Here is a 24,623-nt window from a genome sequence, read left to right on the forward strand (position 1 = left end):
CCCCATGCTCTGAGAAGTGTGGCATATCCCCTGCATGTGTCCTTAGGGAAGTGGTCTCTCTCCCACTAATGCTGTCCTGGCTTCTACTAAGACCAAGCGGGTAGGGAGTCGCCAGGCCAGTGTTGAGAACAGGCCAGAGCAGGCAGGACCAGACCTACAGTTCTGATCTTTGAGGCTGAGGTTGAGGGTCCATTCCCAGGCCTAAGGAACCTTTCCCCACGGTTCTCTTCTCATAAGAGCTCTGGTAGTAGCTTCTGACCAGGAGGTATCAGATGTCCCTTGATCTGTTTCCTGACGTCCAGTCAGCCTGGGGTCTTTTCCTAGTTTCTGGCTCTTTCTGAATGCATCTACCTTGTCTCTCTCCACTGCCCAGTGGCCTCTAGTCACCCCAACCTGATCCTCTGAAATGCAAAGCCCAGCAATCTCCCCAATCAGCAATTTCCCCAACTGGGTACCCCTCAAGCCTTATCCAAGCCTCCTGTTTATCTGCCTCACCGCTGGCTCCTCCCTGGCCCTACCTGTGGGGCTGCTCTTGAGGGCACTGTCCTGGCTCACCCTCCCATCCTGTTCACAGGTCTCTCTCTTCCCCCACAGGCCTCCACTGCCAGCCTATGGTTGTTCGCCACCAAGCCAGGAGTGCTGCACCGCCCAGTGGTCCCCCTCGGGCTCCAGGCCCCCACTGAGACCCTCTCGGAGGCAGAAGCACTTCACCCCTCAGAGTCCTACAAGTCCAACCAGTGGACCTGGAATTGGCCAAGGGCTCAGGAGAGGGCTGTGTTGCTCTCTCAACCATGTCCGCCCCAGCTCTTGAGGCTGGATCTTTCTACTTGTGCCACTATGGGCACTAGGTCTGTAGGTCCCTGGTGCTTCCAGTACTGCACTTTGCCCCCAAGGTCTTTGACTTCATTTCCTGAAGGGTCACCAAGGGTCAGCTCAGGGCTAGGAAAAACCATTTCCAGCCTTAGCCTAAACAGGGCACATAGATCTCTCCCACTAGAGCCCAGAGGGATGAGAGGAGAGAGCAACTGTTCTTTCTTTTTTTTTTCCCCTTCCTTTTTGCAGGCCCATGGTCAGCTCTGGTCTAGATGTATCTAGGCTTAGGGAGCCCTGGGACCCTGCCAGTCTCAGTTCATCTCTTACCAGGAGCAAGGCCCTCTGAAGCATGGGCCGTGCCAGCTGTGCCCTAGTGATAAGGGTAAGAGGAGAGATGTCAGGCTCACTGCCCTTATTTCTCTGCCCATTTCATTCTAGGCTCACACTGTCCTTGTCAAGGTGGGCAGAAGAGCAGAGGTCTTCTCTGCACCAACCACTCTCTGCAGATGGCTGGAGAAAGGGTGTGCCAACTCTTCACCTTCTTTCCTCAGCTATGGTTGGTTTTTTTTTTTTTTTTTTTTTTGGCAGGGGACAAGGAGCATGGTGGTCTTGGCTATTTGCTTACCTTCCCGTTTCTCCTCTGCCCCTGGAAGGGAATGTGGGGGCCCACTTTTTTGTACATGTACCACCTCCCTTTCCTCTTACTGTACATAAACCTCAGACTCTCCCCCTCAACAAAGGCTTGATGCACCAGGCCTGACTTTGTCTCCTCTTTCTGAGCTTAGGGGGCTAGGGTGGCCATTTAGTCTGACCTGGGCTATGGGGATAGAAAAGAAATCTTTGGGGCACTGCATCTGTTTTGGAGGAGATGAGATCAGAACTCTGGGGAAAGGAGAACTGGCTAGGTGGGCTCTAGCCACACAAAGGGAAGCAGGCCTGCCATGAGACACTAGTGCCCTCTGCTGGGCATGTGTCCAGTCCCCAGCCTGCCCCAGTAGCACATGGAAAAGAGTCACTGGCCATGTTATAAATAGTGTTATTTAAAAAACAAAAAACAAAACACACGTACATTAGGTCCTGGGTGGAGGAAGAAGTGGTGGAGCCTCAGGGCCAGGGCAGGCAGGAGCAGGCACTGATGCTAGAGGGTGATGACCCTGCCCTCTGCCACCCAGGCTGTGTCCAACAGCCTGTGACTTCCCTGGAGACCCCTTCTCTCACACTTTTATCTACTGGCATCACCCACCCCACATGGCATATACCACCCATCTCTGGTCTGGGGCTGAGGGCAAGGACTGCACTAGTCCAGGGAGTAGGGGACCCTTGAACACCAAGAGCAACCTTGAGAGGTGCCAACAATGGTGTGCTGGGGGTGGGGTTACTTTAGAAAAAGTGGACACAGACCAGACTAAGGAAGAAGTCTGAGGCAGACGGTGAGGGTGGCCCAGGAGCCATGGCCTCACACAGACCCGAGGCAGAGAACAGCTCATTGGGTCACTGGTGATCGTCCAGCTGCTGTAGGAGTGTCCGCCGCCGCCTCTCCAGCTCACCCTCACTCAGCTCACTTTCTGACGTGTCCCAGCCTGTCTGTTGGAGCAAAGGCACAGTTCACCCTTAGCCTGCACTGAGCGCTGTGGAAGCTTGACCAGCGTGCTGGCTGGCCTAGGGCCCCTGCCCCTCACCTTCTCCTTCTTGATTCCAAAGCCTGGGGAACGGTTAGGGAGCTCTGCCTGCTGGAGCTCCCTGTCCTTGTCCTGTTCTTGTTCTTTCTCATCGCTCTCCTTGCCAGCTTTCTCCTCAGGGTCTGTCTCACTCTCAGGACTATTCTGTAAGAGTCCAGAGCCTACCTCCTCAGTTCCTGTGGATAGCCTGGGAGGCAGGTAGAACAGAACTCACAAAATAGCAGGGGCTTAGGTAGAAGTTCCTTCACTCACCGACTTGTGTCTTCTCTTCTTAGTTTTCTTTTTTGGTTTCTTGGCTTTCCGAAGGCCATGATCTAGAGATAGAAAAATCCCTACTAAGTCCCAACAGGAGAAAGACAGGCTCTTTTTCTTTGTTCTAGCCCCTCTGTTCATTCTTCACAGGCAGGAACCTCATGCTCTGAGGAAGTCTAAGTCCAGTTTTCCTTCTCCAGCTTCTTGCTTGGGCAGGTAGAGGAAGTTCTTTCTACTTCCACAGGTGCAGCCCTCCCAATCCAGTCTACCCTCAAAGGAGCTGGGGCTTGTGGAGGGCATCCTCTCAGTCTGGGACAACAGTTCTCCAGCTTCTACGCTCACAGCAACTGCTTACCTGCTCCAAGAAGATGGGAGGAAGGGGAGCCCCGTCCTCCAAGGGCAGCACCCCCACTTTCAACTGAATCAAGTGAGGAAGAGGGCTCAGAGCCTGACTCTGAGGGGTTCCGCCTCCTCCGCTTGGGGGGCCGGAGAGATGGTGGGGGCAGTTCCTCCTCTTCTGACTCAGAGCCCTGGGCAGATCAGCAGATACATGTCAGTGCAGAGGTTCTCTGCCCTCCAGAAGCCCTCGTCTGGGAATTCAAGAGAGGAGAAGGACCCAGGGCCAAAGGAATCCTCAAACTTCCCTCCAAGGGAGATATTGTAAGGGGAAAACAAAGTGTTTATTTCCCCAAAACAACCCAGCTTCACCCCATGTCCCTTCTACCCGCTTACTCACTGAGGGTGAGTGGGAACGCTTGTGATGGTGCTTCTTGCCTTTCCTGCCATGCTTTCGGCCTTTGGTGTGGAGGTGCTGGCATTCAGTCTGCTAGAGGCAGAGGAAGAAGGGTGAGGACAGCACCAGACTTAGCCCCAGGAAGGATCCTACTTCCTAAAATCTGGCTTTGCCTCCCTTTCTCAGACTAGAGCCTTCTGCCTATCCCAGGGATCCTCAGGCCTCCCCTTCCTTAGCTGGCCAGGAGTGCCCTAAGGGTAAGAGGGAGGCCACTGAGGTCTCTGTTGAACTGGTCTAATGAGTTCAAGGGCCTGAGGCAGATCCAGAGGACAAGCCTGCCTCACCTCCAGCACCTGTAGGAACTCCCGGAAGAGCCGGATCCGCTCCGACTCCAGGGTGATCTGCTCAAAGGCTGAGTCACACACAAAACGCTCACGGACCTTGAACGAGGAGAGCACTGCTGATCAGACTAGGCCCCACTCAGCCTGGCCTGGACACCGCCATGAGCACAGGGCAGGGCTGGGGCAGAGAAAGGAAGGGAACTGGAGCTGGCCCAGGGCTGTGACGTGACTGGGGTGGGCCCTCAGTGGTGAAGCACCGCTGCCCTCAGGCTTGAGGGGTGCTTGGGGCCAGGCTACGCTCCTGACCTCTTCCCAGGCAGTGCCTAGCTCCAGAGCAGGCACAGCCTGCCTCAGCATGCTTCGAAAGGCAGCTTCCCTGCGCCGCATCCTGCGTGCCTCCTCCTTCTCCCGCTCCCTCTCCCGTGCCTCTGCTTTCTCCAGCAGCTGAGGAAAGAAGGGACACGGAACAGGGTCACCCAGGAGGGTGGATGCCAAGTCCCACTCAGGCATACTTTAGGAGGTGGAAAGTTAGGGTCTGGGCTTCTACCACCATCCCCTGAATTGGGAATATAGTCAGTGGGACAGTGAGTGAGAAGGAATGGAGCAAGACACGGATGAATTAGAGAACTTCCCCACGCCCTGCCCAGCCCCTCACACTATTGAAGGTCAGCTTGATGTTGCCTGCGTCCAGTGCGGCAGCCCTCTTGTCAAAGCTTATGACGTGGGCGAAGTCCTCAAAGGCCGTGTTCACCTCCACGCAGAAGCCCCGGTCCTGTGGGTACAGCAGTGCATGAAGCAGGGGCACCACGTGCCTGAGGCCAAAGCTGGCAGGCAGAGTGGTCACATTACAGATGGTCAAGAAGGCCCTTGCCTCTGGAAGAGATCCACAGGACTGTGGTCTGCATTAGAAACCAAGTTATCCAAGTCCTCATCACTTGACAATTAAGCCCCCATGCCTACCCTTGGTTTGGATGTCACACAGAGCCGAAGGGGTTGGGAGATGTCTCCCAACTGCTGATTAATGCTGAGTTTCTCAAAATTAACTTTTGTTCCTTTGGCTTAAAGCTCTGGCCCCAGCTGGGCCCTCCTGCTGCTCAGCAGTGCTCCCATGCATTCTCAATCAACATTTGCTGGCCCCAACCCTTTGGGTCTATTTATTGAGTGCTTACTATGTACCAGGTACCATGATGAGTGTTTCACACATTATCTCATTTAATACTCTTGGTTCTACATTTAAGAATAGGTCCTAGTATCCTAATTTTACACAGAAGGAGAAACCAAGGTTCAGAGAAACTAGAGCACTTGCCTAAGGTCTCACAGCTGATATATGGCTGGGCAAGAACCCTACCCTGGGGGGTCTCTCTATCCCCAAAGTGTCTGCTTTCAAGCACCACACCCACCCAGATGACTTAGTCCATGGGAAAAACGGAGGCCACCAGGTGTGCAGCTCCCCACCAGTACTAAAAACATCTCCACAGGCCAGGCTCTATGCTTCTCCTTTAGGCCTCACAACATTGCAGTGAAGCAGAGGCTTAGAAAAGTGATCTCAGTTGGCCCAAGATGACATGAGTGGTAAATGAAGCCACTGGAGCTCAAAGTCTGGCTCTCACGTCAGTTAAGCACAGGCCAGATTCCCTTTCTCTCCCTCCACATAGCTCTCACCTCCTCTGGCCTTTTTGCTGATGGCAGAGGTGTGCTCCTCTTTCTTCTTTCCAAGGGTACTTCCTCAACCCTGCTACAGTCCTTATCAACACAGCATTCATTCTCAGGGAATTGAAAGCTCCAAGTCACCCTCGTTACTGGCTCCTTCCATCAAGCAGACACCTCACCTAACCTGGAACATCCTTTCCACCATGCTCTCCCCTTCATCAAGCTAACTACCTCTGCTCTTTTCCGTTGTTTCAAAACCTCTTGAAATGCAGCAGAAAGGAAAAGGAATAAACATTTATTGAGAACCTATTAGACACTTTACAGATGTTATTTAATTCTCACAACCTTACCTATGAATTATCCCTGATTTACAGGTGAGCAAACAGGCTCAGAGACACGGAACTTACGGAGGTCTCAGAGCCAATAAGCAACCAGGAGTAATCTGACTCTAAAACATGTGCTGCCCCCATGCCACCTCCATGACTCTACTCTCCCAAAGGTTGCTTGTGTCTACTAGCCAAATCCAAGGCCGCCTTCTTGGTCCTCACTCATCTGGTCCTCAGTGCCTCTACCACTTACTTCTTCAACACTCCCCTCTCCAGGTCGCCCCCTCTCTCACCTTTTATTCTCTTGCATATGCATGTTCCTGAGAACAGCACTTAGTCCTCTTTCACTACCCAATCTGTACTCCCTCGCAATCTCATCCTTCATCTCTCCTGATTTTCAAATATCCTAGACTGGATATTTCAGACACTTAAAATTCAACCGATCTCAAGAGAATATATTTCTCATGAGCATCCTCCATGGATCTCCCTGACCCGGATCTGTCTGCCTGTTCTAAGTCCAGGGCTCTTTGCATTATCCTATGGGATGAAAGGCACCATCATGGTCTGCCTGGCTGTGGAAAGCAAGAGGGACTCCTGGGCTCATCTGCCCTCCATAGGCAGGAACCCAAATGCGGAAAGAGGAAGGGAACTGTCTAAAAAAGTTGCTTTCTCAGGTTGTGTGGAGAGACAGGACTCAGTGAGGATAGGCCCCTACAGGCCTATCAACCAGCCACTCTGTGGCTAAAAGTTAATCGTCCAATAAAATTTAGCTATCCCAGGATAAGGCATTTCTACTTTATACGATTATTCTGTTTTAAAATATATTTGCTTTGAGAGTAATTCCCCAAATAGAATTCCTATTTTCTACAGCCTTGCTCTTCTTGTTTTATCCTTATCAATAGTGCCATCATCCACTGCCCTGACACCTGATTCCTTCCTTTCCCTCCATTTCACAAAATCTATCAATTCTACTTAGTGACTCTATCCCACTGGTGTTGAATTCTCCCTTTTTTTTTTTAAACAGCAGAAACTTTATTAAAATAGAAATCTTACGTAGAACCTTTATGCATAAAAAAGATTCAAGCTGCTTCACTTGAAAACAGGAAGCAGCACCAAATCCCCCCATACTCAACTCCAACCCTTGCTTGTCTCAAGGCACCTACACAGAAACCCAGAGTGTCTCAGAAGAACAGCTGGAGCACTACAGCCTGCTCTCTTCTGCTGTCCCCACTGCCCCCGGCTAGGGTCACCTCCTACAAGATTCCCGCACAGCCTACTGACTTTTCTCCCTGCTCACCCTCTTCCATCCCTCTAACCCAGCTCCTAGCATCTAGTGCTTCTTGGACTTTTGTACCAAGTAGCCCCAACAGTAGGAGAGAGGTCTGGGGATAAGTGAGATGAATATGACTATTTGAATTACCACTATCAGTTTTAGTATCTTGAGGCTTCAAGAACTGCTCTACCTAGCACCACCACCTTCCCTAAGGACATAAGTATGTACTCTAGACTGAAAGGTTCTACTATACACCATCTAATCTGATCATTCCCCGGTTCCTCATTACTTACGAGAGAAAAATCCAAATTTCTTATTTTAGCATTCAAGGCACTTTACATGCAGGGCTCTACTTCCAAGCTGGGGCATGTGGTTCCAGAGAAAGAGAGGATACCTCAGGACAGTATGATACATCTTACCTAATGGTAAGTAATTTAAAATATTAAATTTATATTAAATAGGTAATATGGTGTTAAAATGCAACACCTACGTGAATTTGTAAGGCAAAACAGTACTTCAAAGAAATGTATATGCAGTGAGACATTTCTAGCTTTATTTCCAGATCCCTTTCAACCCAGGTACCATTTAATCTCTGTAATTAGGTGTACTCTGGTGGAACACTCACCATTTTTTAGATGAGGAAACAGGGTCAGAAAGGTCAAGTGACCTATCCAAGGTCACACAACTAGCAAGCAGTTAAGCTAGACTTTTACTGTAGGCAGTCTGCCTCCAGTCCCGCTCCTAACCACTGTACTGTATTATCTCCTCAAATGCATTAGAATCTTCACTTCCATAAAGAAATATGCTCTTTGTTTTTTTCTTTTGGAACACAAGGTTTAGTCCATCACTCACTCACTTTTCCACTTTTGATAAGATGTAAATATTGAGAACTATTTCTCTTCTCCAGTAGAAGAAGAGCAACAGGCCATGTGTGATGGTAAATGGCAGCTGACACTTGTGACAGTATCAAGAAGGCACTAAGGAATGGTGAGAAGGATGACTTGCCCTTTCTAAAGTGGCATCTCAGCTTGAGTCTGCAGAATGCCTTGCAAATCCAGCTCAGTACTGCTAGATAATCCATATTGACAAGAGAAGCTAAAGATTCAGATTTTCTGTGTGAAGTTTCCTGGTTTTAAAATGTTAGCAACAAATTCCAAATTTTTACAGAACACTGTACAGGCCAGAAAGAACAATCTGTGTGCTACCAGTTTACAATTAGCTATGCTTCTTCCTCTTCAGACCTGGCATGCCCTTTCCACCCCCTTGCCTTTGCTCTTAGTACCCCGTGTACACTCCAACCTCTTCCACCTACTCATTTCTAAATGCACAGTTCAAATGTTAGTTCTTCAGATTCCTGTCTCTGTAATAACACTTGCCCCTTTGTATAACAGTTCTCATGTATATCTTCCTATTAGACCATGAGCTCCTGTGGGTAGAAATTGTGTATTCATTACTGTATCCCTAGTGTGCAGTAAAGGATCACAGTAGATATCTGCTGAACCAAGCTGTAATGCTTCTGCAAAACAGGACTTATCAGGGAGTCCTCTGCAGGGAGTGTGCCCTGCATCCATCCTGTATCCATCCATAACCCCAGCCTCCCTCACCTTAAGGATGTCCTTAATGATCTTCTTTTCATCATGGAATCGTGCCTTCAACTCCTCCACATAGAACTTGAATAAGTCCAGAGGGGTGGAGCCTGTAAGGAGGGAGGGAGGGGGGCCTGGCGGGCGGCAGCTTCCCAAGGCCTGGGGGCTGGGCCGAGGACAGGAGCCGGGAGTAGGGGGTGCAGAGAGGCTGGCAGGGCAGGAAGCCAGGCCAGAGAAGGGGGAGCCTGGCTGCCTAGCCTGGCTGCCTTACCCGGCTGGCCCAGCATGTTGGCAAAGCGGACATCAGTGCTGACTGCTGGATATAGCTCCATCCAGGTGGACATAGAGTGCAGCTGCCCTGTCTCATGCAGCTCGTCCAGGAAGGTCTGAGCAGGGAGAGGCCAGTTATAGGGAGAGTGAGACAGGGAGGCAGAGCCACAGAATGAGGGGGAAGAGAGGGAATGGCAGAGGAAGAGGCAGGGACAATCAAGATTGAGGAAATGCAGGCAAGAGAGGCAGAGATGAAGAGATGCAGATGGAAGGCTGAGAACAATGCAAAAAGAGAGAATGTAAATACACAGAGAGGGACAGAACAAAAAAGTGAGAACAAGCCAGTCCCGGGAGGCAAAGAAACAGAAACCTGCCTGCAGTAACCCCTAGCACTACCACCACCACTGCCACCCCCAAGCTGAGGGAATAAACTCTGCCTGTCGGGTGCCCCACCAAGGGAAATAAACATGGCCTAGCTGCCAAGTCATGCCTGTAGGGTGCTCTCTACTGGCAGTTTCTGGGTGGTGCATACATCTAGTCTCCCTAGAAGAGCACAGTCCAGAATTGAGGAGGTACAGCAGAAACAGACTGCAGGCAGAGAGAGGTCTCATAGAGCTTGGACAGGGCTAGGCACAGAAAGAACAGGCAGCGTATCCAGAAGGGGGCAGGGAATGGGTGGAGAGGTTGTGCTCTAGGGCAGAGCTGAGCTCTGATCTAGAAAGGACAGCAAAGATACCTGGAAGGCCTCCCGATTCTTGCGTTGTTGGCGTCGCTCCCGAAGCCGGGCCCGCTCCCGTTCCTCCTCCTCTTCCCTCTCCAAAGCTCGGATGTGCTCCTCAAAACAGATCAGTGCATCTTCCTTGTCCATGTCTAAAGACAGGCAGGAGGTTCAGCGGGCATTGTCCCAGCAGGATACCCTCTCAGACCCCAGCACCCCTAATGTTTCAACGATGCTGTCCTACAGGTGCTAGGGATACCCAGGGTGGTGGGGGAAGGGCCTGGAGGGGGCTCTGTGGGAGCAGCCACTGCAATGGTAGTTCTTAAGAGGGGATCATTAATTGTATAAGAATAAATAAGCAAGTATTCAGCTCTTGTGAATTCAGTTATTAGAAGCCATAACATGAAACCGGTTGTCTTGGGATCTGAGGTTTCACACCTTAGGGAACTGGGAATCAATCAGGCTTTGATGCAATTTCAGAAAGTGAATTTGAGTATCATCAGTAATTACAGGCCAACAACAGTCTATTGTAACGTGACCAATTAAGGCCTGTAGTTCTATGATGCTTTAAGACCATATTCACATGAGCTAAAATCATCATTGACATCTCTAGGACTTAAGATTCCTATCCCAGAGCTCCTCCTCCAAGGACACAAAATATCTAGGCCAACAGTGGACCCCAGAGGGAGGGGTGTCCTGAAACATTCTGGTATCCCCAGAGTCCAAAGAGGTACAAGGACTGGGTGAGTGTTGAGTACTCCTAGGGTGTCCGGGAGGGCAGGAGGTACAGGGGAGTGGGGTGAGGCAGACTCTGGGGTCCCAGGTCCAGTAAAGAAAGGGAAAGGGATAGCTAGGATTGGAGGCCCAGGCTTACTCTGCAGCTGATGGTCCTGAGCAAAGCTGGGGTTATCCATGAGGTACTGCTGGGCCTGGGACCACGTGGTTTGGAAGTTGACACTACTCATCCCATCCAGGATGCTCTTTAGGGCCTGGATATTGCGGCGCCGGAGCTGCTTGGCCTGTTCCTAGGGAGCCACAGGATCAGGGTGAGGCAGGGCAGGCCAGAGCTACCCAAGTAGGCCTGGGCAGAGGAGGACCTGGGGAAAGGTAGCTAGGGAACCCTAGGAAGAAGGCCATACTCAAGACTTTCATGTCTCAGGGAAGGGGAGGGAGTACAGGTTACAGACCCATCTCTCAGAGACTCCTCCTCCCCGCTACACCCAGGACTATAGGCCCAGAGCAGAAATGAGATGTGCAAGTCCCATACCAGCTTCCAAGTCAGAAGCTGGGACACTGGGGAAGTAGAGAAGTAAATGGCTAGGGTCCATAACAAAGCAAAGACAAGGAAAGTCCAGGATGAGATGGGCTGAAGGATTCTGCCCAGGGACCATTACCTTCTCCTTCTTGGCCAGGAAGAAGAGGACATCATCATAAACCTCTTTTCGATCCCTCTCAGGGACCACAGCCCAGACCTCCAGCTCCCCAAAGGTCTGTTCTGCCCGCCTGTGGAGCATATAAGCTGTGAGTAGGTAGACAGAGAACAGAGACCCTGGACCTTTGTGTTCTCAGGGTTCCCAAGCCCCAGCCCAGCCTGGCCCCCTGACCGGTAGCGGGTGGTGGAGGTCATGCGTTCATGCTGCTCCAGGAAATGCTGCAGGGTCTGCTTGGCCTCTTTGGCCCTTAGCCGGGCCTCCTCCTTCTCCTCCTTCTCCCGCTGCGCCTTGTAGGCATTGAATGCCTGCTTTTTCTCACTCAGTTTAGGCAAGGCACTGGGATAGAGGGTAGGAGTGGGGTGGGGATAGAGAAGTCACCCTGAACCACCCTGCACAGCCCACACTGGAGGGTCATGAGACACTGCAGGCTGCAGGGGCCCCAAGGGCACAGATGTCTGGGATCTGAACACCATTCATGGAGAAGTAGGGGTGACAGGAAGTGAGGGAAAGAGATGCAGCTCCAAGACACTGCAAATACTGGGCCCTTTTCCTTTGGGGTTCTCAAGTCACCCTATCCAGCACCCTCATTCCCCAATTAATTCAATTCCGTTTGATTCAATTCAGGAAGCATTTATTGAACATGTTGTGTCAGATACCTTTCCTTTCCTTCTCCTGGAGGCCCTCCAGCTTTTCTTCCCCTTGAACCCCAACCCAATCTATCACTGTCCTGACTCTGGTTCCCTTAGGGCTGAGTGTTGAGCTGGGGTTTTTTAGGGAGTCCCTAGCACAGCTGCTCTCATGAACAGGGCCTGGCTCCCTCTGCCCAGGCCTACCTGTAACGGGGGTCGGTGACCACCATCTTCATGGCCTGTTCCCATGAGGCATTGGAGGGGACAGCCTGGAATGAAGCAGGTGGGAGTCATGGGGCCTGCCCCACTCCAGCCCCCTCCAAACCTTCCCTGGGAGCCCCACTCCAGCACCTTGTCCCTCAGCAGTTCCTTGAATGCCTGCTTTGCCTTCTCCCGGTTGCTCCAACTGAGGCCAGACCTCTCTGGTTCTGGCTTTGATTCCTCCTCCTCCTGCTGTGGCTGATGCTGTCCAGAACTGGAGGGCACAGGGGACTCAGCCACAGCGTCCCCCAGCTCTCACAGCTTTCAGTGCCCTGAACTCCTGGCAACATATCACCCCCTCCTTGTTCCCCAGGGCAGCCTTTTTCTGCCCTTCAGAGGTCACACCCAGATCTTCAAACCCCTCCTGAGAGAGAGGCCCAGCAGAGGACAAGGGTTGAACCAGGCTGGGAGTCTGAGGCCAACATTGGGAATGCCATGGGGGGCAGCCCTCACCTGCTGGGGCCCTCCTCCAGCTGCTGCAAGAACCCCTGTTCCAGGGGCTGGGTGGCCTCCAACACATCACAGTCTTCACTCCCACCTGGCTCAGGTTCCAGGAGGCCTGTGGGCACTGGGGTGGGGCCAGGAGGTACAGGTGGGGGGTCAGGCTGTGGCTGAGGCGGCTGTGGCTGAAGTGTCTGTGGCAGCTGCTGCTGCTGTTTCCTGCAGATGAGCCAGAAGGGCAGTGTCCAGGAGGAGAGCAAGAATGGAGGACTTCAGGGGCTGGCTGGTTTCTCTATCCTGGGAAGGACTGGGGCCAGAGGGGATGACTCCACAAGGAGACAGAGCTGGCTCTTCCTCCCACAGTGTAGAGATCATGGCGACAGAGTCTACTTCCACACTCCAGGTGCCCCAACTACAAATGGATAGGTGGGCAAGTCACTCACCCTGCAGCCTCTTGTTTGACTAGAACTGCGATGGGAAAAGATAACACAGTCAGTCACAGGGGCAATAGGGAGCCCCCAGAGCTCCTGACCTGGCCCACCCGTAGGACATCTCACCCTCTAGGTCATCCAGATCCTTGGGCCGGGTCCAGCGAGACTCTTTACTCTGGTTGTTATAGTAATAAGGTTTGCCTGTGTCCGACTTGTACTCTTTCCAGGGACATTGGGACAGGAGCAGCTGCAAGTGGATGGGATAGGAGCCATCAGTGGGATGGGCAAGTTCTCCAGCCAGTCAGGGGAGCTAAGGGGACCCAGTGAGTAGAGGACACAGGAACCTTTAGCTACCACCTGGCCTGGTTCAAACTGGGGAAGGTGGACTTCTTGAGATCCTATGGAGGCATTTCCAGGGAGGGTGAGGAATGGTCAGGGACCTTGGGATCAGAGGAACCATCATGAATATGGTTAGAGACTAAGGGAAGGCCAAGGACTTGGAAGGGTCAGGGCAGCTGAAAGGAAGGGCCAGAAAGCCCAGCTCAGGACCTCTGCCTTGGACTTGAGCACGCTGGGCTTCTCCCACACGGACTGCTTGTCGTCAGCATTGTAGTAGTAGATGCGCCCATCTGGGGCCACATGCTCACTCCATAGGGCCCTCTGGGTGGGGGGGGGGGGCACAGAATGGTGGTCAAGGCCCCTTTTCCAAAGCCTCTCCTCACCCCAAAGATTTAACTATCAGTCCCCCACTCTCAGGCTTTCTACCCAGAGACCCCTGAGCTGGAAGAACTCACCGGAGGGCCTGTCCCAGCCACAGCAGCTAGAAAAAAGCCAAAGGATACATACTAAGTCCTTGCTCCGACCTCCATCTTATTCCCACCTATGCCTCCCGTATTCCAGCCCCAGTAAATAGTCCCCTGGTCCCATCAATATCCCAGACTCCTTGGCATCCCAACAGGCATGATCCAGGGTGGGCTCCAGTCCACGGTCCCCTCTCCCCTATGCCCCCCAACCTCCGAGCCTGGGGGGAGCAGGCCCCCAGAAGACTCACAGCTGGCGGTGTCCGCACCCGGAGCCGTCTGCCGAAGAAAGAGGAGGGGGAAGGGTTGGGGCCAAGCCCAGTGGCCCCCAGGACCCAGGCCATGGGGGATGGAGAAGCAGGCCAGGCCAGAATCCATGTGTCCTGCTCCTAGAGATCTCTGCTCCCTAACAGGCTTCCCCCACCCTTCAGGGCCATAGCTCTGGGATCCCAAGGGAGAATCGCATAGCAGCTCCATTCTTCGTTCTCCTCAAGTGAGAGTATTTTGCTGAGACAACTCCCGAGGCTCATTCCTTCACAGTGGATGCCAAATTCTATATCCTACCCAGACTCTGCTACACTGAGCGATAGCATAAGAAGGCACAGCAAGATCCCCAGGTGCTACTGACTCTTCTGGGGACAAAGAGGATGTGAAGAACTGTATTCATGTGTCCACAGTGTGTGGCTCTGTGAGGACAAGTGTGCTCCTTAAGGGAGCTGGACAAGGCACGTGAGTAACAAGAGAATGTATATGCCTTTGGGGATGAGTGGGAAACTAGAAGAGCTGAGTACATGGCTGGCGAGAAGCATTTGAGTGTGGGGAGTGCTGCCGGGGACCTGGGTGGATGCGATGAGAAGAGGGAAAGAACGGAGGTCATAGTCCTGCATTCCAAGTCAGACTCACGGGACTGCAGGGCAGAGCCTGCTACCTGCTGGCCCCTAGTGCTTACCGCTGCGGTGACAGGCACCGCTGGCATCAGCATTCCTGGCATCATCGGAGGTACCATTCCTGGTATCTATGGATACAAAGAAGACAGAAACCAACCACCAAGGTAAGGGCTGGAACAGGAGGGACAGGGTACCTCAAAGGGTCCTGAGACATCTCACTGGAGCCATGACCCTCACTTGGGCACTTCCTCAGGCAATCCCCAGATTCTGGCCTCTCACCTTGCCTGAGAGTTGTCTCAGTCATTCAGCAGACAAATCCACATGGGTTTGGCCCAAAGCTCCCTTCTGTCCCCAGTTTCTGAGGCCTACATGCCCGCTCTTATCTCCACCCCCAGCTAAACTGACAGGGTTTTCTGAGGCCCCAGGGGAGGAGAGACAATTACCTGTGTGAGTGGTGGTGGCGCCCCCATTGGTGGAAGCATTGGGGGCAGGATGCCAGGTGGCATGGGGGGGATAGCTGGTGGTCTCTGACTCATGGGGGGTAGCCCCATCGGAGGAAAGGGTGGGGGGATCCCTGGAGGGGGCATCTGGAAATGAGTAAAGGAAGAGATACTGAGCAGGGAAGACATCGCCTTGTCAGAGGCAGAGAGGACCTGTCAGGAAATATCCACCACCTCCCTCCCCGACCCTCCACCCTGCTCTGAGGCAATTCCAAGGCTTTAGTTTGAGAAGCACAAGGCATGAAACTGCCTCCCTCCTCACCACTGAGAAAGACTGACAACTGGGGTCTAACAGGCAAGCACACAGCTTCTTAATTGTAACGGGAAAGGAAAGGAATAAGGGAAGTTTAACAGCACCAGACTGAGACTGGAAGGCTCCACCTCTTCAGCAATTCTCCCCCAAAGAGGCCTCTCAGATGAAGGGGCAGAAGGCAAGTATCCAGGTACCCAAGTACCCCAGTCCCCTGCCTCCCATCCCTTTCTCTCCAACTCATGACCACCAATGCCATTCCAGCCCGAATTCCGTGGCATATTTAAAGAGCATAGGTAAGGAGTAGTGAAAGAGATAGATAGTCCCACCCTGCCCTCACATTAATGGGGTCTTTTCCCTTCCACTTCTCCTACCTCCAGCCCCAGTGTGTCCTAAGGTCAAAAAGACAAAGGGGGAATTGTCAATGTTATGTACTGAGGGCTTCACAACAGCTCTCCCCAACCCAATGCTCAAGTAAAACCATCCCTCTTCCAAGGTCAGCAAAAGGGGCATTACAGGAAAACTGTGCTGGTGATGCAGCAGTGGCTAGGGGCTGGGGAGTTGGGGGTGCAGGCTGGAAAAGCCAAGCCCAGGGAAAGACATAAAACTTACGAAGGGTGGTGGCATCATGGGGGGCCCCGGTGGGAAGGGGGCAGGCGCTGCTGGGGGCCGGGGACCAGAATCGGGAACCGACTGTTGAGGGAGAGAAAAGTCATAGGACCCAGGATGGGCACAGAGATGGGCTTTTTGCAGAAGGGAAGCAGAAGTGGTGAGGATGAAAAAGGAGCACAAAGTTCAGGAGGGTCTTCAAGCCCGATTTCCTGCCCACCCCAAGCCCTTAGCCCTTGGTAGGTTTGCTCTCTCTTGTGCCAGCTCAGAGCCAGCTGGCTGAGCCCCTTGAATGTCATCTTTATTTTGAAAGTTTCCATTTTGTCAAAGCAACAGAAAAGATGAAGGAGGCTTCACTACAGGCACAGACTGGCTCTACCTAAGGCTTCTAATCCATTATCCTGCCTGTGGGCAAGGCTGTGCCTCTCTCAAATAAGTTAGAGGTCTCTTTTATTCCCAAAGTATCTAGGGAGGGAGTCGCCTCTTTTCTAGTTCCCCTAATTAGCCCAGTTACAGAGATTCAATCCAAAGCTCTCTCAACACAAATAGTCGCTAGTCCTTTAAAATGCTTGTCTCCCTAATTCTCATCTCTTCATGACCAGCTTCCTCCCCTAACTGACCTCATCCTTAGCTACCTACTTTCTTTGACATCTTCCACTTCCAATCGCCAACTTCATCTCTTTGGCTTTATCTCCATCCCCTTTTTGGTGTCCATCCCCTCCTCTACAAATCCTGAACTATCTCCCTGTGGATGTAGGCTTTGAACAGCTTAGGTTGCCCTGTCCTACCCCTAATGGCTGTCTGCATCCCATCCTTTAGTTCTCAGCTTAAGTATCACTTATTTTAAGACAACTTCCTGACTGTATTTAAAGTAGCTCCTTCCTATTTCTCTATCTGATCCCCTTTTTAGTTTCCTCATGTACATAATTTTGTAATTATTATGTTTGCCTGGATATGTTTTCCCCAACAAGAGTGTAATAACATTCCATGAAGACAGGGATCATATCTGACTTGTTGGAAGCTGTATTCCTGGTACCTACCAGCATCTGGCACATAATAGGTATTCAGCAAATATTGAACGAACGAAGAACAAACAGAACAAATCTCTATATAGAACCTTCTACTTCTAAAAATTAATTTTATAGGTATAGCCCTACATGGCCAAAATGCTGTATGTTTAAGGTTTTCATTTCAGTATTATTTGTAAAAACAGAAGATTGGAATCAGCCTAAATAGACACCAGTAAGGAGCTATGAAATTATATATACACATAAAATGCAGTGCTATACAGTTATAAACAAGAATGAAGAAGCTTATTGTCTCGATATGATCTCTAAGATGTATTAACAAGTGGGAGAGAAAGCAAGGTGCAGCAAACTTTTATCATTTGTATAAAAGTCAGAGACAAAAGATGATACACAAGAAATGGTAGAAAGGGACAGAGATAAAGGGGAGACTTTTCCCTGTATGGCTTTTGTATCTTTTGAATACGCAGCCATATGACTATATTGCCCATTCAAAAACAAACAAACTCACTGTAAGTGAACCGAGGCTTGGAGATGCAGCTAAAGGGCCCAGCCCTTCTGCCTCTTTGCCTGAAAGTTAGGGGGTGATAGGGAGGAATCCTGGGGAAAGGTGGTATCTGGCTGAAGAGAAGGTACCTCACTGCTGCCAATTTCCCCTATGCTGAGAATGCTCAGCATTTAAAAACGCCCTTCATGTCTGCCTTTAAAATATCTGTTCCTGGCTTGGCGCGGTGGCTCACACCTGTAATCCCGGCACTTTGGGAGGCCGAGGAGGGCAGATCATGAGGTCAGGAGATCGAGGCCATCCTGGCCAACACGGTGAAATCCTGTCTCTACTAAAAATACAAAAACAAAATTAGCCAGGCGTGGTGGCAGGCACCTTTAGTCCCAGCTACTCGGGAGAGGTGGGAGAATGAGGTGAACCCAGGAGGCGGAGTTTGCAGTGAGCCGAGGTGCCACTGCACTCCAACTCCAGCCTGGGCGACAGAGCGAGATTTCATCTCCAAAAAAAAAAAAACTGTTCCTGGCCTGGTGCGGTGGTTCACGCCTGTAATCCCAGCACTTTGGGAGGCCAAGCGGGCAGATCACCTGAGGTCAGGAGTTCGAGACCAGCTTGGCCAACATGGTGAAACCTCTATTAAAAATACAAAAACTAGCCAGGTGTGGTGGCGCACGCCTGTAGTCTCAGCTACTGGGGAGGCTGAGGCACAAGAATTGCTTGAACCCGGGAGGCGGAGGTTGCATTGAGCTGAGACTGCACCACTGCACTCCAGCCTGGGTGACAGAGTGAGACACTCTCAAAAAGACAACAACAACAACAACAACAACAACAACAAACAACTGTCCTTCATCTTGTCCTAAGAAGAAAAGGGTATGAGCTAAACCTCTCCAATGTGACTCATCTTTTCTAAGTGCTCAACTGCTTTAGTTCTGTATTCAGACTTGCTCTTGCCCCTGACGCTTTCCTCAGCATGGGAAGTCAGAAACTAATCAATAGTGGAGGAAATACAATTTTCTGTGTCACACTTTCCCATCTCAAGCTGCCTCAGGAGCCTCTCTAACATCTTTGGGTCCTACCAGGCTCCAGGGGAGCCTCAGAGGCGTCTCAGAGACTGGCACCACACCATTCAATTGTCCAAATGGAAACCTATGAGTCACTCTCCACAACTCCCTCTTCCTTGCCAATAAATCACCAAGTCTTGTTAACTTTACCTCCTCAAGATTTCTTGAATCTATCTATTTCTCTCCATTTCCTTTTCCACCACCCATCTTGCCCAAGCCACCATCTTTTTTCATCTAATTGCAGTGGCCTCCCAACTGTTTTCCCCACATCCACTCCAATCAGCAGCTATAACAAGCTCTTCAAAGTGCACCTCAGACTGTTAGCCCCCTGCTTAAAACTCTTCAATGGCTTCCCACTGCTCTTAGAGTAAATAGTAAACCCCCTACCCAGTAAGGCTATGAGGGGGTCTGCTACCCAGCTACCTTGCCAACCTCCCCCATGCTGAGCTCCTGGGTCTCAGTTCCAGCCCTACTCACCTTCTCTCAGCTCTCCCACCTCAGGCATCCACCTTCGCCTGAGAAAACTGGGTTGGCCCTGCCAACCCCACACACCTTGCCTACTACACTTCACATCTACCAATCATTTCTTCACGAAAGCTTTTCCCAACTCCCTGAACTAGTCAGAGCCCGCTTTTATATACTTGTACAACACCATGTACCTTCTCCTTCAGCAATTATCCATTAGAATTTTATAGTTATTTGTATAATCCTGATTATATTATTTTTCTATTTGGCATGAATAAAAAACAAATGCTGCCAATTAAATTATAATATCCTGTCAATTTGAAGATGCATCCTGACTTGACAAATGTTCAAATATGAGTCTCAGAATTAATGAAATATAATATCCGTGGCCCCTACTAGACTGAAAACACTGAAGGGCAGGGACTTCATCTGTTTTTGCTCACCTCATATCCAGTTCCCATTGTGTTTTCCTTACCACCATCTATGGGTACAAACTAGGTGCTAATAAGTATGTGTTAACTGAATGACTAAATGGTCTTGGCAAGTCCTACAAAACAGTAGGGGGCCACTGGTAAGTTAGGTCTAGTAGTTATTCAGGGAACATAGAATGTCAGAACTGGAGGAGACCCTGGCACTCACCCAAGGTATCCCCCTTTTTCAGGGAATAATCTGTCCAAGGAGCCACCGCTGGTTAGGGACAGAACTGAGACTGGATCCAATCTGCCCTCTAGCCCTCCTCCCTTAAAAGCAAAGCTCCTACCACATGAAACAGGTCTGTTTGCAGTCTAGTATATCCCCTGCAACCTAAGTGGTTAAATCACCAATGATTCAACGTTTTATTGAGAACTTACCGGTTCCCGATTGCCTACCCTACAAAATCTTTCATCTAACAGTCAAAGCCTTGCAACGAAGGCCACCCCACACTCTTCTTTGCTCATCCTGACTCAATGGCTTCCCTCCTCCTCTCTTTGCACAGAATTGTTAGATTACCCTCAAGTGAAACACATTTCTTTTATTCTGCAGTCTCATGCTTTGTTCAAGATGATCCAATATTCACCTCCTTCAGGTTACCCTTATGACTATCCCACTCACATACACACACTCCTACCTGTGTCCCTTCAGGATAAATGATGCACTACTTTGCAGAGTGACATGCTACTCTGTGAATGTTTGCTGGGTGTTTCATGTGGGACTGCTTGTCTCCCACTCATGTGGGGATTTCCCTACATTCAGGGATTGAATTTTCTCCTTTTATACCTCCCCCAAGTGTTTAGTCAGGGCCCTGCACACAAAGTGCTGTGATAAAATGCAGTCTCATCTCTAACCTTATTAGATTTTTGCATACTGGAATATCCTAAAATGCACTTTGAAAACAGTGTGTACACGTGTGCATATGTACATCTGTATAAATTCTCTGACATATACGCTGTGACAGAGGTAGCTTGGCAGAGGTCTTTGTGGCTTGGAAAAAGGAAATTGGATTGAAATGTTGGCATGAGAAAACCTAATAAAGCTAACTGTATACAGTCATCTTCAACTTGGGATGAAGACCTCTGGCCAGGATTCAGACACTGGCCTATTCTGGACAGTTCCCCACAGAGGACAGAACAATGGAATAAACATAAACTACTACAGAACTTCCAAAGCCCTTCCTTCGCTGAGCTTCCCGTGTTGTGTCCCTGCTTTCCTGAAACACCCCGTCCCTCTCCTACCTGCTGCAGTGCCATAAAACTTTGGGTCTTATTTTATTTCTGGGTGAGAATATGAAGACATTAACTAGTGACAGGGAAGGATATAGAATGGTTGCTGAAAGAGAAGCAGATCCTGTGTCTTCCCTGGAACAAAAACACATTTGTGGGCTGAGAGATGATGAAGAGACACTTGATCATCTGATCATCATATGTTCACCTGGGCCAGTGAGGGGCCACCCCTTTCCCACCACCAAAGATGCAATCAATACTTCTGGGACTTCACATCTAAGGGGCATCTCAGAACTTAGCACTCAGAAGAATAAAAGGAGAAAAGAACAAGAATGGAGAGGCAGTAGGAAAAAAACAGAAAGAGGGAATGATAACAGCTAATAGCTAATATTTACTGAGCACTTATTATGAGCCAGATACTGTGTCAAACACTCATTTAATCCTGGCAACCATCTCAGAGGTTATTATTCCCATTTTGCAGATAAAGAAACTGAGGTTCAGAGATTAAGTAACCTGACCAAGGTTCCAAGACATTAAATGGGAGAGGCAGGTTTGGAATCCAAGCAGTCTGACTCCAAAGCCTGTGCTTTCAACCAGTTCACAAAGCTGCCTCCCAGCAAGGATGATGGCGCCACAGATGATACTGCTTACATTCAGATACATTTCCTTTTTTCTTTTTTAACCCCAATCCTTACACAATCCAGAAATCCTCAGCGAGCCAGGTGTTCCCAAGGTCTGCTTGGTCTGACTCACTCCCACTTCCTGAAGATGAAGGCTGGGAGGCACATCTCTCAGAAAGTGGTAGCCATCATCAAAAAAAAAGGCTGAGAGACCAGCTGGTTATCCTGTGATCTACCTGCGGCCCTTCTTCAGCTGCCCCAAACAGCACCTGCCCTTCCGTTTCAAAGACCATCCTAGTTTCCAACTTTCCTGGACCAGCCCTACTCTTCCTCTTGCTCCCCAAAGATCTGCCTTACTAGAAAGTATCTTCCTGTTGCTTTTTTTTTTTTTTTTTTGAGACAGAGCTTCGCTCTTGTTGCCCAGACTGGAGTGCAATGGCGCGATCTCAGCTCACCACAACCTCTGCCTCCCGGGTCAAGTGATTCTTCCGCCTCAGCCTCAAGAGTAGCTGGGATTACAGGCATGCGCCACCACGCCTGACTAATTTTGTATTTTTAGTTAAGACAGGGTTTCTCCATGTTGGTCAGGCTGGTCTCCAACTCCTGACCTCAGGTGATTCGCCCGCCTCGGCCTCCCAAAGTGCTGGGATTACAGGCATGAGCCACCGCGCCCGGCCCCTGTTGCTTCTTTCTGATCCTGCCATCTCATCACTCTCCCTCTGAAGAAGCGAATGTTACTTTTGGTCTCCATCATTGTGGAGTTAGGTTTCAACCTCCTCCTCTCCTTAGAGTTCTTCCATCCCTCCAACAGGATAAGGCTAGCCGGCCCCAGCCCGGCAGGCTTTCTGTCTACCATCCCCCCCGCACCCGTGGGGATTTCTCCAGCCCCAGCCCAAGGCCTCGCCTCCATCTTCATCCTTTCCTTTGCTTCCCTACCAAACCCATTCTCCTAAACTTCCTCCTCGAAAACCTATTCATTTAGACCCTGGAAGAGATCTGGGATTTAATTTTCATGCATTTCCTTTTTTAAAAAATTGATGGGAAATCTGAGGCCCAAAGAAAGGTAGTGACTTGCCCAAGGTCACACAGAGTCGTTAGTTTGTTGATGGCCTGGGCTGGGAGCCCCTTTCCTCAGAGGCCCCCTCTTCACCTCAGGAGACAAGCTCTTGCAAATGCAGGAAGGTGAAGCAGGGAGTCCCCAAGTGGTCTGAGGAGCACCCAGGCTTCCAAAGGGAACGGGCGCTGGGGCTGGGGGAAGGGCATGTCGCACACCAAATATCCCAGGAGGGGAAACTGGTCCCCACCTGTCCCCTGGTCCCCTCAGTCCCCTCATCTCCACCCTCTCTCTTCTTTCCCGATCTTTCTCCGCGAACCCACCCCCACCTCTCCCAATCCCACTCCTCACCCAGTCCCGCCACTCTCGCCCCTTTCGCCCCCGGCCAGGCTCCATCATGGCCTCCCCCGCCCCTTCGCCCCCAGTCCCCGCCCCCATCCCCCCTCCCGGGCTCTCTTCCCTCACCCTTGGCCTCCCTCGCCCTCCCCGGGGTCCCAGCTATCCCCAGCGGCCTCCCCGCCCCCTCGGCCGCGGCCCGGGCCGCAGGGGGCGCTGTGGGACCGCCCCGAGCCCCTCCACCCCCGCGCGGGGATGTTACCATGCCAGAGCCTCCGAGCAGCTGGGCCGGCTCAGCCCACCCGCCAGTAAGAGCCGCTCTGATTGGCCAGGCCGCAGCCGGGAGGGCGGGGCCGGCGGGGGGGTCGCACCCCTTCGTGGCCGGGGCTCCGGTGGCTCCCGCAGGCGAGCGGGGCCCCAACCGGCCCGGTGTGTTCGGTCCCGGCCCCGCCCCCCCGGCACGGAGAACCAGGCCCCGCCCCCGCGCCGCCGCGTCCCGGGTCCGCCCCCCGGGGGGCGGGGCACGCCTGCTCCCGCCTCTGACTGACGGTCGGGGGCCGGCGCCTCTGCCTCTCCCCGCTGCCTGCGTCCTGGCTTCGCAGTCGCCGGCGCTCCAGGAGCCGAAGCGTTCACGCAGTGTGTAGGGTGCCTTTGCGCTGCACAGCAAATTTAATTTGCTGTGTAGCTCTTTTACAGTACTTTTAAGTTAGTTAACTCCAGAACTATTTGTTGAGCACCTGTGAGGTGGCAGGGTCTGTCTCAGGGACTGAGCACACAGCAGCTTGGAAAAAAAAAAAAAGACAAATCCCCGAAATCACGCCCTTGTGGGGCGTACACGTGCTTCTCGCGTGACCCTGAAGTTCACTTTTGGGACCTGGCTCCCACTGAGCGCTGCACTGATGAGAGCAGGGCCCACTCTTTGACAGAAGTTAAAAATGTGAGGTACATGCTTGCTGTGCGGCTGAGGAAACTGTAACCTGGCGCTCTGCGGGGAATGCGCTGAAGGCCTTGGGGCTGGAGAGTGACAGGCCCCAGGCACACGGGTGCAGAAAGGCGCTGACCGCCAGCCTGCAAAGCCCCGCAAAAGGCGCTTCCTGTTCCCTTTATTCCCCCCTCACCTGAGCCGGGACTCGCGTGATGCCGTGCTAGGTTCCTGAGATCCAAAGAACTCCGGAGAGGTAGAAAAACTCCTGACACGAAGAGTTAGAGGTGACACCTGGGAGGAAAAGGAAGTGGGATTCACCCTTGTGGGCTGCTGTAGAGAGAAAATGCTTTGTGGTTTAATCAAAATGATACCCACATGGTCTCAAATGAAGGCCCAGCTCTGCGGTTTTCTTTTCTTATTTGAGGCAGCGTATTGATCTGTCACCCAGGCTGGAGTGCAGTGGCACAATCAGGGTTCACTGCAGCCTCAGCCTCCTGGTCTCAACCGGTCCTTCTCCCTCAGCCTCCGAGTAGCTGGGACTACAGGCGTGTACCACCACGCCCGGCTAATTTTGTAACTTTTTGGAGACGACGTCTCCCTGTACTGCCCACGCTGGGTCCTGTGGTTTTCAAACTTTTGGGGGAGGCGGGGTGAGGAGACTGGCGCGCGGCCCGCAGCCGCCGCCGCGGCGGGAGAGGGGAATGGAGGGGGCGGGCGGGGGGAGGAGGACGGACCACCCGCGGCCTCTCCACCGCTCCCACCTTCCCCCGGGGGCTGCCGCGATGCCAGCGCAGCTGGGGCGATTTTCAAACTATTATTGAGATCTCTAAGTATAGCAGAAGTGGTCCAGAGGTTCCGTGAACTTTCATGAATTGCATTTTTATTTTTTAAATGTTTTTCTTTTCTTTAATGAAATATTTCTTAGAACATGTACACACATATAGAATCGAATAATTGTACCAGATTTGTTAAGACAAACAGCAGAGCCCTGCCCCCATTGTCTTCCCCTCTCTGGAGGCAACGTTTTCACCTCTTTTAGCTGTTTCTTCTGGC

General features: G+C 51.4%; 2 protein-coding genes across 21 annotated transcripts in view; one reads left to right on the forward strand and one right to left on the reverse strand.

Moving 5' to 3' along the window:
• Positions 1 to 1,566, forward strand: part of FMNL3 (formin like 3) — a 62,476-nt gene extending 60,910 nt beyond the window's left edge. For 3 of the 5 annotated variants that reach the window (XM_008951178.5, XM_008951177.5, XM_008951179.5), the window contains one exon: positions 595 to 731. Coding sequence is in view for 2 of the 5 variants with exons in the window: in XM_003825838.6 (XP_003825886.1) it covers positions 595 to 683 (89 nt within the window). In the remaining 3 variants the exon portion in view is untranslated. Of the gene's footprint in view, positions 1 to 594 lie in introns of all 5 variants that reach the window. The other 2 variants (XM_003825838.6, XM_003825839.5) reach the window with 1 other exon arrangement.
• A 267-nt stretch (positions 1,567 to 1,833) lies between these two features.
• On the reverse strand, positions 1,834 to 24,255 carry PRPF40B (pre-mRNA processing factor 40 homolog B). Of its 16 annotated transcripts, none has more exons than XM_063593518.1 (26): positions 23,946 to 24,255; positions 23,764 to 23,861; positions 14,967 to 15,110; positions 14,586 to 14,651; positions 13,888 to 13,915; positions 13,631 to 13,656; positions 13,386 to 13,496; positions 12,963 to 13,083; positions 12,849 to 12,873; positions 12,418 to 12,624; positions 12,055 to 12,178; positions 11,908 to 11,972; positions 11,246 to 11,410; positions 11,036 to 11,144; positions 10,516 to 10,666; positions 9,660 to 9,793; positions 8,925 to 9,039; positions 8,672 to 8,763; positions 4,474 to 4,590; positions 4,125 to 4,262; positions 3,822 to 3,917; positions 3,481 to 3,570; positions 3,100 to 3,274; positions 2,745 to 2,806; positions 2,493 to 2,636; positions 1,834 to 2,397 (listed from the first exon to the last, which is right to left on the reverse strand). In XM_063593518.1, exons 3-26 carry the CDS (start codon positions 15,108 to 15,110, stop codon positions 2,305 to 2,307), a joined length of 2,598 nt encoding a protein of 865 aa, XP_063449588.1. In that variant the 5' UTR covers positions 23,764 to 23,861; positions 23,946 to 24,255; the 3' UTR covers positions 1,834 to 2,304. The 16 variants fall into 16 exon arrangements, with proteins under 16 accessions (XP_063449588.1, XP_063449590.1, XP_008949428.1 ...); XM_063593520.1 differs by having other exon boundaries at positions 3,481 to 3,567; positions 23,946 to 24,195; XM_008951180.4 differs by lacking the exons at positions 23,764 to 23,861; positions 23,946 to 24,255 and adding exons at positions 15,886 to 15,966; positions 22,908 to 23,105.
• Positions 24,256 to 24,623: the final 368 nt, after the last annotated feature.

Source organism: Pan paniscus, chromosome 10 (assembly GCF_029289425.2).
Source record: "Pan paniscus chromosome 10, NHGRI_mPanPan1-v2.0_pri, whole genome shotgun sequence".
Lineage (NCBI taxonomy): Eukaryota > Metazoa > Chordata > Mammalia > Primates > Hominidae > Pan > Pan paniscus.